The sequence below is a fragment of the Tripterygium wilfordii genome, chromosome 12 (genome assembly GCF_013401445.1).
Source record: "Tripterygium wilfordii isolate XIE 37 chromosome 12, ASM1340144v1, whole genome shotgun sequence".
Classification (NCBI taxonomy): Eukaryota; Viridiplantae; Streptophyta; class Magnoliopsida; order Celastrales; family Celastraceae; genus Tripterygium; species Tripterygium wilfordii.
This window is the reverse complement of record NC_052243.1, coordinates 1,286,148-1,299,782: the sequence shown is the minus strand read 5'-3', so window position 1 is coordinate 1,299,782 and position 13,635 is coordinate 1,286,148. Positions and strand designations below refer to the sequence as shown.

The window sequence follows — 13,635 nt, the reverse complement described above, 5'->3', positions numbered from 1 at the left end:
ACCCCTACGTTTTCTGCGTGAACCATTTAAAAGAACAAACTGATCTGAGATTGTGAACCCTACCTCTCTCAGATTTCCCCCGGCGACTTATCTTTCTGGATCTGCATTATCCGTTAGTGGACAAAATCACGATGCCGATGAGCTTTGTACGGTTCCGATTAGCGATTATGGTCCGAGAATCTTTTCCAACAGCCACTTTTCGCTCGGTGGCATCGAGGAACCTGATTGGTGCGTATAGTGGAGAAGCTCATGTTCCCTCTCTGACCTCTTCGATGAAGGCTATGGCACCTACTACCAGGTCCTGGAGCAGTATGGGTCTGGACCAAAAGGAGGAGAAGAAGCAGATCGATGGATCTTATAAATTTGCCAAAGCGGATGGTATGGGGCAGGCCGGGAACCAAGTGGATATGAGTTTCTCAAAGTTTAGTGATCAAAACCCTTTTCTTCGCCGTATGCAAGAAGATTTCTCGAAGTATGCTAAGTTTTATGATAAGGGGTTCCTGAAGCGCAGCTGGGAAGAGGTGAAGTAGAAACCAATATCCTTAAGTTTAGGTACGGAAATAATATGACATTCATTTATAAGTTAAATTTCGTCTGGCAGGGACAAGCAAGGGAGGTGTTTCGGGAATGGAAAGAGGCCCAGAAGAGAGTGTACGCGGATGCTGAAGAGGAAGAAATGAGGTTCAAAATATTTGAGAGTTTGTTCAAGTATGCTGTTGAGACAAATTCAAAGGGTACGCTTTTAATGGGATTGAACAATTTTGCTGATAAAACCGAGCAGGAATTGAAACGACCTACTAAAGGATATGAAGTTTGCCCAGCCAAAATCAGACGAAGTCTGAGAAAGCGTTACACAATAAAAAAGGTGGAAGAACTCTTGCCACTGGCAGTAATGTTGGCAATAGATTCCTTCGGTGAGTTCTTCAAAGATTCTGGTAAGTTCTCTGTTTCTCTGCTTAATGAACCAAGTTGGGTTTATTAATTTTTTCTGGGTGTGTATTTTTGCACGTAGTGTAAGCTCCTTGTCCTTGAAGTTATAAATTTTAGGGGATGGAAGATGATGGTTCCTTGTTGAAATTAGGAAATCGGTAGATTTCACTGGTATACTGAACTTGATGCACAAAACAAGATGCTTTAGGTTTGCCTAGGTGCACAAAGTAAAGTTAACTAAGTGACCAGAAACTGCCCTTTGGCTAAGTCACCTAAGTGATTGTATATTTACATATTATTGCATTGTGTATTCTGTCTGATTACCATAGTAAGAGTCACAAAGTTCATGTTAATATTTTTGAGGATTATACATTTTTACTATCTGTTATTTTTCATGATTTTTATATATTTTTCATGTTACAAATTTGGATTTAATAAATGCCTCAAAATGATCTCCTTTGACGTAGTTTTGTGAACTCTAATTGAATGTACTATATAAACTCACTCTGCATTAATGCGTCATTTTGCGCGCAGATGATGGGTCAGGTGATGAGTTCTGTTATTGGGAATCAGATGATGAGTGGCTTGGAGAGTATAATTGTGAACCATAGGAGATGTTCCCTAATAATGTATTAAATTATGTAATGCCGGAGTTTAATTTGTCTTGTATTATTTATGGATTTTATGAACTGTCTAGGGGATGTTCATATATTTATTCTGTGTCTAAAACTTGACGTGGTATGGAGTCATGTTCTTTTTATTGGTAACATTATCAAGTTTCAAGGAGTAAAGTAAAGTAGGGACTGCTCTTCTTGGAGGTCCAATCTGTCATTATCCAGTTGATTTTGATTTTGATTTTGATTTTGATTTTGAAGTATCAACGAATATATATGGTACATGAGACTTCCATGTTTCTTTGTCTCTTTTGTTGTTTTTATGAAAAACTAGCGATGCACCCGCGCTTTCGCGGCGCGCTTATTGCACCGGCACTATGCAGCTGATGACTTGGCGTAAAGTTTCTAATTTTACTAAAAATATGAAGAGAACAATAGCTGAACAGGTGAAATCCAGAAAAATACAAATCGTCTCAGTTATGTCGGGATTTGTAACAGTTTTGATTAAGTTGTTAATTTGTAATCTATTGGGTTAATCTTCGCAATGGGTCCATTGATTTTAATGTAATTGAAGAGAGATTATTTTGAATACACTTTTGTAAATCATGTTTTTTTATTTTATTTTATCAAATGGAGTTTTGTTGTGGTCTTGAAAGAAGATTTGAAACGGAAATGACATTTTTTGGATGCTGTTTTTTTATGATGATGAGCTGCAGATAGTAGTAGTTTTTTTTTAAAAATTTTTTTATAATGATATATATTTTTATAGGAGAGCATTGGAGACAGTAACGTAGATCTAAAAGTATTAAGAAAGTATATAAATTTAATAGGAGTTGATGAATCTATACTCTGATAGAAATCGATGGAGAACAAAACACAAACAATAAGATTAAAACAAACCCGGCCCGTTGAAGATCCCGTCACCGAAAGCAATTATGAAAAGAAAATGAAATTGACGAAATACTTTCATTAATTATATTCTTTGTTGATTTATGTCCTTTTTCTTTGATAGGCGTGATTTATGACTTAGAAAATATCTTAGACTCCCCATCCCCAATTACTAAAATGAACGATATCCCAATTATTAAAAAGAACGATGAATCTTATTTGCATTCCACCTTTTACTAAGCACAATAAAAAAACCTTAATCTATCAATACCCCCACTAACTCTTATCATTCTTTCCCTCTTCCACAAACCTTCGACGGAGACCCACTCCCAATTTCACTCTCCAACGGCTATCAAAATCAGCCTCCACAACACCTAGTTCGCCATTACCATACTCATCCATGTTTGTGCCACTTCTCACTTCGGAGATATGTCTCATCCATGTTTGTGCCTCCACAACACCCAGTTTCCCTTTCCTTTTGAAATCTTGTGCTAAATTTGGGGTTGCCTATGAAGGGGAACAGATCCATGCACATGTCTTGAAGCTTGGGCACCATGTTGTCTTTGTGCACACTTCTTTAATCAATATGCATGCACAGATTGGTGACTTAGGTGATTCAAGAAAAGTGTTTGATAAAAGCCTTATGAGGGATGATATTTCCTTTCAGCTTGTGCTCATACGGATTCCTTTGAACTGGGCAATTGGGTTAATTCCTCGTTAGAGATTCTTCTTTGATTTTGTAGAGAGAAACATCTATTTACAGACAATTAGTAATCTGAAAATATAGGTTTTTAAGGATGTAGATTGTGTTTTTTAGAAAAAAAAAAACATAAAATGGGTGAACTCATCATTTTTATATTTTTAGGTGGGGTTTTTTTAAGGGGTGTCATCAGTAAATAATGAGGTGTAAATAAGATTCATGGAAAGAACATCACATTTAAAGTTGTTATTGGGCCTGGACTGTACATGTGTGTCTCTGCTTCACTGCTTAAATCATTTAACAAGGCAGGCCAATATACGGACCCAATTACCCGTGATCAACAAGTGAGATTAGACTGGTAATGGGCCGGAAATAAATTTGTACGAAATGGGCTGGGCTAGGCTGTTCATTAATTGATAGTTGATGATACGCATTACACAAGTGTTTTGGCTAATAGAAGGACGCGACAATGTTGGGCCTAGCCCTAGGTTTTGTGCTTGAAGTGAATTATTTAAAAGAAACAAGCTAAACTGATCTGAGAGATTGAGAGCCCTACTTCTCTCATAGATATCGGCGATCAGAAGACAAGATCACGATGCTGACGAGCTTCTTACGGTTCAGATTAGCGATTATGGTACGGGGATCTATTTCAACGGCCACCTTTGGCTCGGTGGCATCGAGGAACCTGATTGGTTCGTACAGTCGGGAAGCTCATGTTCCCTTTCTAACCTCTTCGATGAAGGCTACGGCGCCTACTACCAGGTCGTGGAGCAGTATGGTCCTGGACCAGAAGGAGGAGGAGAAACAGATCGATGAATCTGATAAAATTGCCAAAGCGGATGGTATGGGGGACGCAGAACAAGTGGATCGCTCAAAGTCTAGAAAGGAGAAGTTTGGTGATGAGGAGTACCTGCAGCGCAGATGGGAAGAGGTGAAGAAAAAACCAATACTCGTATGGATGTTTAGGTATACGAAATTAGATGACATTTGTTTATATAAGTTAAACTTTGTATGGCAGGGACGGGTAAGGGAGTTCTTTCAGGAATGGAAAGAGGCATACGAGAGGGTGTACGCGAATGCTGAGGAGGAAGAAATGAGGTTCAAAATATTTGAAAGTTCGTTCAAGTTTGTTGTTGAGACAAATTCAGAGGGTAATTCACCGGATTCTCTTCGAGTGGCTTTGAACCAATTTTGTGATCGAACCGAGGATGAAATGAAAGAATATACTGGAGCAGGAGTTGACCTTTGCGAAATGGAAATTAAACGAAGTCTTTTAAAGTATTACGATGAAGAAAGGGTGTCAAATATCTTGCCACAGGCTACTATGATGGGATATGATTACTTCTGTGAGTTGGTCAAAGATTCTGGTAAGTTTTCTGTTTCTTTACTTAATGTTTCAACAAAAAGATTACAGCTTTGTCAGAGCATTGCTTTGTTATTATGAAATATATTGTCATCGAAATCAAATAGGATGTTCCATGGTTTTCTGTAAAAGAACCAAGTTTTCTTTTATTAATTTTATTTGGGTGTGGATTTTTGCACCTAGTATAAGCTGCTTGCCCTTTGCAGTTATAATTTTTAGGGCATGGAAGATGATGGTTCTTTATTGAAAATTTACAACTCAGTCACTGGAATACTTGATGCACAAAACATGATGCCTTAGGTTTGCACAAAGTAAAGTTACCTAAGTGATGATGGATCCAGAAACTGTCCTTTGGTTATTTTGGCTCACTAAACTAATGGTATGTGTAACTGTTGTGTGTTATTTATATATTGCATCGTGATGTGTATCTATCTAATAACCATAGTAAGAGTCATAAAGTGCTAACACATTTTTGAGGATTAGACAATTGTATTATCTGTTATTTTCGAGAATTTTTTTTTATATATATTTTTCATGTTACAAGTTTGGATGATCTTCTTTGCTGTGGTTAAGTTCTAATTGAATTTATTTTATAAACTCACTCTAGGACTAGTTTGACATTTTGCATGCAGATGATGTGTCAGATGATGATGAGTACAATATTAGTACTTGAGCAAGTCCTTAGCTGGTGTCGGACAGTTGCAGCAAATCTCTAGTAGTTGGAGATTTGGAGATGGATATGTATAATTGGGGACTATATGAAGTTAGGAGATGTTCCCTAGTTATGTATAATGCTGGAGTTTAATTTTATTTTATGAACTAGAGGATGTTCCCAGTTAGGGGATGTTCATATATTTATTCATGTGTAAAATGACTAGTATAATTATAGATTTTATGAACTAGGGGTTGTTCCCTTCTCTAATTAGGTAATGTTTAGATATTGTGAGTGGATCGTTGGAATTTTGTTTGGATATCTAAATTTAAATTTGAAGTAGTACGGAGACAGGCGGTTGGTTCTTATCGGCTTTTGTAGTTTTATTATGTATTAGGTGGACTGATTTTCAGCTATGGGCCTTGGTAATTATGGATTTGATTAGGTGTTATTGAAATCCAATGGGCAAGGTATAGAAAATCTGTTCTGTGTTGAACGTAAATAAAAGTGTTTTGGAAGCAAGGCAAATTGCTATAATGTTAGGTTGTGTGGCAATCCCTTCTAGGGAACTATATCAAAGTGACCTTTGATGCCCCTATCAGGGAGAATTGCTTTTGAAATACGATCAGTTGGATTCCTTTAATTATATTCTTTGTTGATTTATGTATTTTTTTTATATGCATGATTTATGAATTGGAAAATGCTTGAGGCCCTTTACATGTGTGTTTTTATTCAATGATTATTTTAATGTCACATTGATTTGGGGATGGTTTGTGGTCATATTTTGGGATGCAAGACACACAGTAGTAGCATTAAGACATTAACTCAGGTAGTGATAATATCTCAGTTTATTTTGGATTGAGGGATTTGGGGGACGTAGAGTTTCTTTTCAATTTTCTTGTTTGGATAGTTTTTGAAAAAAAATGGAGGGGAAAGATTCGAAGAGAATTGAGAGGAAGATTTCATTGAACTTATGCCAATCTCCAAAACATATTTAGCCACATAATGAACACATTGTGTTGAGATATGGAGTTTCTGCGCGATGAGGAGGGATGTTTGGCTGGAAGTGATGGTTGGCTCAGGTTTCTTTGCCCTTGGTTGTTTGGGCTTGTTAATCTTGGGCTTTAGTCACTACAGCCTTGAGCTCACAGGCTTTTTCTTTGGGCCTTCAGTCCAGTATTATTTTTTATTATCTTTGATGGGCTACATAGTGGGCCATCGTTGACATTCAATCTGTATGATATAGGACTTTTTATTGTGCGACTTTGTCTCTGCTCTTAACAGTTTTCCTCTCTTATCAAGTTGGTGAACGTTAGATTCAAATTAATCGCTGTGTATATTACAGGCTATCTTAGCCATTTGATTGTAACTTGCTATTACATGAATACGGTCTGAAACAAGTTTCTCTTCCAATCTCTATCTTCTTCTAATCTTTCTCTATCTTCAAGTTATCTGAAGTTCATTACATTGTGAATTCTGAATCTATCTAAATCGCCTAAGGATAGCATAGAAGAGATAATGATTGTGATATATGGAGCCTTATGTAGAAGTAGTTCCTCGACCAGTGAGGGTGAGTCATAGGTGTAAGTTCAGTAGACAATAACCATGTTTAGAACTCTTGCAGCAAACCTTAACTGTGGTAGGTGAGAAAAAAAATTTGATTGAAGTCCGCAGCATCTTGAAATGGCAGATGTTGAATTGGCAGTCATATATGTGTAGATCCTAAAATCCGCAATCAATTCATTATTGTCGATCGAGGCCTAATGACAACCCTGCAAGATCAAAGGAAGGTCGACCGTCATGCTTGGACACCGATGTGGTGTCGGCTGAACAAGCTCCAACAACTAAGTCAGTCAACAATGAGAGATATTTTAGTGAGAGAAGTGAAAGACTCTTAAAGAGAGAGGGAGAGAAAGATACCAGGTAGTTGAGAGAGTAAATGAGGAGGGATCCTCCTCTATTTATAGTGTTCCAAATCACGTGGTCAACACATGTTGACCGTACGAAAGAGCTTCTTCGTTAGGCCGCGATTGGGCACGCGGCCCAACCTGGTACTTGTTTGGCATCACAATCCTTGGGCCTCATACGACCATTCTTGTAACTATTTCAACCGTGGGCCTTGGGCTTCGCTTGGACTTTGGCCGGGTACATATCTGGACATATATTTGGGCCAATCCAACTTGGGCCTTCGCTGGGCCTTTCAACCTATGCTCAAGTATTTTGGGTCAATGGTTTTGGGCCTATACAATATGTAAGCTGCCGTAGACAGTGATAATTTTTAGAGCTCTTGCAGCAACCCTTAACCCTAGTTTGAATCCTACAGCATCTTGAAATGGCGGATGTTGAAGCTCTTGCGTTATGATGTCAATACCACCACCCAAATAGGGCCTTTAACATCACCTGGAAATCAATTGAAGATAGCACAGAAACATTTGACAATGTACACCACATAGCCTTCTCCCCATGAGGACAAGACTCGGACAAAATTGTTTATGATTTCAGGGTAATCAATCTATCTATCTATATATAAAAGGGAGGCCTCCACTATGCTTCCCAACGAATTCCGCTGCCACGTGGGAAAAACCAGAGAGGAAGAAAAAATATTTTTTAAAAAAGCAAATTCAATTTAACGTCTCCGTCGATTCACCTTTGGTTCATCAATTGGTGGCCTCTAAATTTGGGAAGACGTGAAAACCTCAAGTTTAGGTTCATGCATTTTCTCTTCTTCCCCTCACTGTGATTGCAAACTCGAGCAAACTTTTGATCAAGACCTTGCAGAAACGAATGATTGAGACAGAGAGAGAAAGAGAACGTGGTGAGGCATGGATCAGGATGGTTGAGAGAGAGTAAAGAAAGGAAGGAAGAGGGAAAGGTGAGTCGGAGAAGTTTTAGTGATGACAGCAACTGGATCATGATAAGTTAGTTGTTCAAGAGGTGAACCATCTAATAGCATGGAAATTCCTTAATCTATACTTCTAAGGATTCTTTAAATTTATTAAAGCCTTTTTGATATCATTTTGTGCTTGAAACACTTCTGTTATAGTTTTCCAGCATACGTACGCCAGGTATGATTCTTCGTTCTTCATCTCTCAATTCTTCAATTTTTGCTCATCATCACAATCTTCAAATGTTCCTTCTCTTTCTTTTGCCATTCGAGATCTTTCACTCGCTTCGTCAATTGCAAAGGAGCATCTGTTCACGCGTATATTCATTGTTCTTGAGTCGATTCAGTTTTTCGTTTTCAGAGACCCCTCTGGCATATCAGAGACAACCAAGAAATTTGTCTTTGTCAAAATTTCAAAGCAACACATTTCGATCTTTATCTTTCAGGTTCGTATCCGTCCATTCACGCGTATTTTCATTTTGCTTGCATCGATTCTTTTGTTTTGGGCTAGGAAATTAAAACCCTCACCCATATCTAAGAAAATCATGAAAAAATATTCGAAATAATTTGATTTGGCGGAAATAATAGGTGTACAAAGTTTTCCAATTGTTTTGTTTACTGCACTAAAGTACTCATATAGAATTGTTATTTCAGTTTGTGCATATACGTTGGATATTATACTTGAGCATCAACCTTATTTTCTTTTTGTATTTGGCTATTTGATTTGTTTCTTATAATTCGGATTTTTGAACATAGAGTATATGCCTTCACTTCTTATTGTATGTAGTGTCCTTTTATTGTTGCCATAAGAGTTCGTGTCAGAGAAGATGTACCAAATCTAAACCCGAAAAATCGCAAAGCCTCTTCTCTTCAGCAGTGAATGTATCTTGTGAATATTATGTCCAAATATCCCAAAAAAACAACCCTCCTTCACTAAGTCGGACAAATAGATTCACGAAACCGCTGCCATGGTTTTTTCCGTGCAGGAAGGATTTGAAATAATCTTCTCCCTCACCCTTTCTTTTTGATATGACCGTGATTTGGTCATTGTAGTTATTTGTTATGCTCATTCCATCATCTGATCTATTTTTTGGGTTTTGAACTTTTGATAGGTGCTCGGCATAAGAAGAATCCCCTCTGGGACTGTTCGAGAAAGTATAATAGGAGATGTTATAGAAAAAGATTTGAAGGACCCTTACTGTTCACCATATTAAAGAATTTAAGTTGGAAGGATGAAGATATAGATGTATGTTTGGTTGATGAGTGGGAGAGATCGGAGAAAGCAGACAAACAACAAGAGCCCTGTCATTCGTTTGCATGTCTTCTATCACTTATGGTAGTACAGATTTGTATGAGCGGAATGTTGGGATAACTCCTTAGTATTTGGCTATTCCCGACCTATTAAGATTTAGCTTCATAATTTTTAATTGTTAATCATATTTGTATTTAAATAAATGTATAAAAATGCATTGTAAAAAAATGTTTTAATTGTATTTTCCACAAAGCGAACGAAATCCGTGCGAGTATAAAATAAGAGGCAACTCGTCATAGGAGTAGGGATGTCAATTTTATCCGTATCCGGTGGATATCCGCTTATCCGCACCATTGGGTACGGATACGGGTGCGGATAAATGAGTAAAATTAGTGGATATGGATATGAAGATTTTTATCCGTGCGGGTGCGGGTGCGGGTATGGGGGAGCACTCCCATTTACCCACTACCCGTTTACCCGCTACAGAAACACTTTTATGCAATAAATGGACTACCCGTTTACCCGCCTTCAAATCATTAGTTAAAAAAAATGCTTCAACAAATTGAGCAATTTAATCCAACAAATTTAGCCATTTAATCCAACAAATTGAGTCATTGAAAATAAACTCCTTTGCTAGTCTTGTGATTGGGCATGCTTGTCGGTAGCTTCATCCTAATAAAAGTAACATTCAAAGGTTAGCAAATAACAATCAATCAATAAGCAAAAAGAGTAAATATATTTAATTCTAACAAATAATATAAATAGCATTACCCCTTCAATATCATAATCATACTCAACAGTTTGATAAGATGCATCCATTGGGCCCTTTGAACAAACATCTGGTAACAAAAAGGAAACTAATCAAATGGTGAACATAAATTTCATATTTCACAAATCATAATTCATAAATAAAGTTTCATTACCTTGGACTTGGAGGCTATTTAGTAACCAAGATTTTCCACAAGTCAATGCTTCTATAGTGTTCGAATGAAGTCGACTTCTGTGCTTACTCACCACTCTTCCTCCCATGCTGAAAGCTGACTCTGAAGCTACACTGGAGATGGACGACAAAGAGAGGTGGAGATTGGGACAAGGCAGAGTGATGGTCCTGGTGGAGGTGAGGTCCGTGTGGAGCCAAGCAGAGAGATGGAAGACTGAAGTCACTGAACTCTAAGAGTGAAGATTGAGGAGCGGCTGTAGCCTGTACGTAGGACGGTAGGAGATTGAGCCATTGAGGGCTTCAAAACTCAAAAGTCATGGGTTTTTTCTTTTTTTTTTTAACTTTATAGACCTTTGAATAATTAATAATTAATAATTTATGTTACTTTGCAGTGATCGAGTTAGTGAATAGTGAGTAACCATTAAATAATTAACTATTAATAATTTATGTTACTTGCAAATAGTGATTTATGTTACTTGCAAGTTGCAAATAATTAAATATTAACAAAGCAATTAATAGTTACTGGGTTGAGTGGGTTCCCTAAACTACATAAACAAAGCAACTAGTTGTTAATGGTTTCATAAACCCTAAACCCTAAACAAAGCAACTAATAATTACTCTTTTAGGGTTCCCTAAACAGCTAAACTCCATAAGGAATTAAGGATCAATACCCTAAACAAAACAACTAGGTGTTAATGGTTTCATAAACCCTAAACCCTAAGGGTTCCACAAACCCTAAACAAAACAACTAATAATTACTCTTTTAGGGTTCCCTAAACCCTAAACCCTAAATCCCTAAACTCCATAAGGATCAATACCTAATGGTTTAGGGTTTAGGGTTCCACAAACCCTAAACAAAACAACTAATAATTACTCTTTTAGGGTTCCCTAAACCCTAAACCCTAAATCCATAAACTCCATAAGGATCAATACCTAATGGTTTAGGGTTTAGGGTTTAGGGTTCCACAAACCCTAAACAAAACAACTAATAATTACTCTTTTAGGGTTCCCTAAACCCTAAACCCTAAATCCCTAAACTCCATAAGGATCAATACCTAATGGTTTAGGGTTTAGGGTTTAGGGTTTAGGGTTCCACAAACCCTAAACCCTTAACAAAGCAACTAATAGTTACTCTTTTAGGGTTCCCTTGGGACCAATAGGATCAATAGTTCAATACCCTAAACAAAACAATAAGTTGACATGCTATCATACATTCATAATTTCATACTAATGGAATAGAATACTAATTTCAAAACCTGACTTTGGTGATTACCCTTCATTTATTGACACGTTTTGACGATTATAGGACTATCCTACCGGTAGGATACAATATGTAGCATAGTGATAGGATACTTAATGTATCCTATCGGTAGGATACGGTATGTATCCTAGTGATAGGATACTTATGTATCCTACCGGTAGGATATTGTAATTAACATTGGCATATTATTCTATAACCCGACCCGACCTCATTGACCCGACCCAACCCGTTTGACCCAACCCAACCCAACCCGACATCAAAAGAGGGTCGGGTGAGGGTTGGTAAAACACTAACCCGACCCCATGCGGGTCAGGTGAGATATGTCCATAAACCCGACCCAACCCGACCCATGTGCACCCCTAGATATAATTGTTTATAAATGGATTAATTGTATTAGCGTAATTTATGGAGTTGATTTGAAGTCCATGATTTGTGGAATGGGCTTTTAAGATGCACGATTATTGCTATTTAAATTTTTTAAGTTTCCTAGCATTAAGGCTTAATCTACGGATAAGCCAAAGTAGTTGTAATCTTTCTATATATTTGGAGGTTTTATGGAATAAAAGGGTATTTTGGTCTCATAACCAAGTGAAATCCTTTTGAGTTGTCCTGAGTCCTGACTTGGCAAAATATAATTGGTTAAATAGATATGCTGTTGATAAGATGGTAAGTTGCCAAGTTGGTAACTTATTCTTATCTCTTAGGGTTTTGCAGCTTTTGTTGGAGGCAATAAATATAAAAGTAAAAGTGTAAAACCATTGAAAGTTGAAACGACAGGTCCAAACTCCAAAGGCCAAAGCTAGTAAGCTACCCTCGAAAATCAAAACCAAAAGACTGAGTTGTCGTCTGACTCGTCTCTCACTCAAACGTGTTTGGACCTGTCGTTCACTTCTCTAGTTCTCTAATTTGCAGATCTCCTCTTTCACTTCTCCTATTCTCCCACTTTGTAGATCTACCGGTTATTAGTCAATTTCCCTTTTGATTTCTCTGCTAACCTTGAGCCAATATGGAGCCGGCGGTGCTTTCCAGCTTTCCAACCCTTTGTGGCGGAGATCTTTGAAGTTCATCCTTGATGAAACTTTAGGAATCATGATCTCCACCCTAGGGGTGGAAGGCAGGCTTGTACCACCCAAAGCCAAAGGGTTCTTTGTTGTTCATGTACATTTAAGAATTGGTTAACTTTATTTGCACCTAAAAGTGTGACAATTAATTAAGTGCAAATAACATTTATCTTAAGAATTTTGTATTGTTGGTTACTTCAATTTTATTTTTTTTGATTTCTCTTCATGTGAAATAATAGAAAAATATTATAAATCTATTTTAGTTCAAATGTCTGTTTGAAATTGTCTATTGTCATTTGTCCGTTTGATTTCTCTGCTGATTTGTATGGTGTCCATTGTCCATACTCCATAATCCATATTCATCAGGATTAGTATATTCTATTTGCGGTTGTGGAGGCCGACTTGCTGAGGTCCTGTTCAATGGATGGCTTGGACACAGTTCTGGACCTTCTGGTTCTCAATTCTCATACATTCGAGGTCTACAAGAACAAGGTTGTATGGATTGATCTATTGCACGTTGTCAATTGCTGATAAACATCTTGTACTAGATCAATGATCCATTTGTAAATTGTGGTTGTAGAAAATTTGGTATAATCCATTTTGGAGTTACTATTGAAGTATTGATCTAGTTCACTTTTGTTCAGGAGCAATCTTGTTTGAAGAAATTTGTTCTTTAAAAACCATTCATCTTCTTTGTTAATTGTCAGTCAACTGAAATTAGTTTTTAACTATTCATATGCAAACTAATATTAAAATGTTTATACCAATTAAGATAATCATAGTCCTACCTAATTAATTGGTGGTATTGAGGTATTCTCATTTCTCATGCATTGATCTTATTCAAAATCGGAAACCCTATTGGCCGGGTAAATGGGTGCGGGTACGGGTATTTGGCGGTTATTATCCGCCCGTTAACAGTTAAATACCCATCCGTAAATGAAATTAACGGGTACGGATGTTTGGCGGTTATTACCCGTGCCCGGCGGGTGTGGATATGAAGGGTATTTTACAAAATATTAACGGGTAAATGGCGGGTACGGATTTGGACAAAATTTTTACGGGTAGTATATGGATATCAAATATCCGTCCG

At 37.3% G+C, this 13,635-nt stretch overlaps 2 protein-coding genes across 7 annotated transcripts; both read left to right on the top strand.

Moving 5' to 3' along the window:
- Nucleotides 1–43: 43 nt before the first annotated feature.
- Nucleotides 44–1,764, top strand: LOC120010765. Of its 2 annotated transcripts, none has more exons than XM_038861615.1 (3): nt 44–521; nt 602–935; nt 1,477–1,764. In XM_038861615.1, exons 1-3 carry the CDS (start codon nt 132–134, stop codon nt 1,539–1,541), a joined length of 789 nt encoding a protein of 262 aa, XP_038717543.1. In that variant the 5' UTR covers nt 44–131; the 3' UTR covers nt 1,542–1,764. The 2 variants fall into 2 exon arrangements, with proteins under 2 accessions (XP_038717543.1, XP_038717542.1); XM_038861614.1 differs by having other exon boundaries at nt 1,465–1,764.
- A 1,841-nt stretch (nt 1,765–3,605) lies between these two features.
- On the top strand, nt 3,606–5,515 carry LOC120010768. Of its 5 annotated transcripts, XR_005470918.1 has the most exons (4): nt 3,606–4,063; nt 4,151–4,499; nt 4,702–4,874; nt 5,109–5,515. XR_005470918.1 is itself a non-coding variant. In XM_038861619.1 (3 exons), exons 1-3 carry the CDS (start codon nt 3,728–3,730, stop codon nt 4,740–4,742), a joined length of 726 nt encoding a protein of 241 aa, XP_038717547.1. In that variant the 5' UTR covers nt 3,606–3,727; the 3' UTR covers nt 4,743–5,102. The 5 variants fall into 5 exon arrangements, 4 of the variants coding, with proteins under 4 accessions (XP_038717547.1, XP_038717545.1, XP_038717549.1 ...); XM_038861619.1 differs by lacking the exon at nt 5,109–5,515 and having other exon boundaries at nt 4,702–5,102; XM_038861621.1 differs by lacking the exon at nt 4,702–4,874 and having other exon boundaries at nt 3,608–4,063.
- The last annotated feature ends 8,120 nt before the right edge of the window (nt 5,516–13,635 follow it).

Coding starts and splice junctions, on each gene's coding strand:
- LOC120010765 (XM_038861614.1), top strand. CDS start 132: ATGCCGATGAGCTTTGTACGGTTCCGATTAGCGATTATGGTCCGAGAA. Junction 522..601: donor TGAAGCGCAGCTGGGAAGAG/GTGAAGTAGAAA, acceptor TTCGTCTGGCAG/GGACAAGCAAGGGAGGTGTT. Junction 936..1,464: donor TGAGTTCTTCAAAGATTCTG/GTAAGTTCTCTG, acceptor TTTTGCGCGCAG/ATGATGGGTCAGGTGATGAG.
- LOC120010768 (XM_038861617.1), top strand. CDS start 3,728: ATGCTGACGAGCTTCTTACGGTTCAGATTAGCGATTATGGTACGGGGA. Junction 4,064..4,150: donor TGCAGCGCAGATGGGAAGAG/GTGAAGAAAAAA, acceptor TTTGTATGGCAG/GGACGGGTAAGGGAGTTCTT.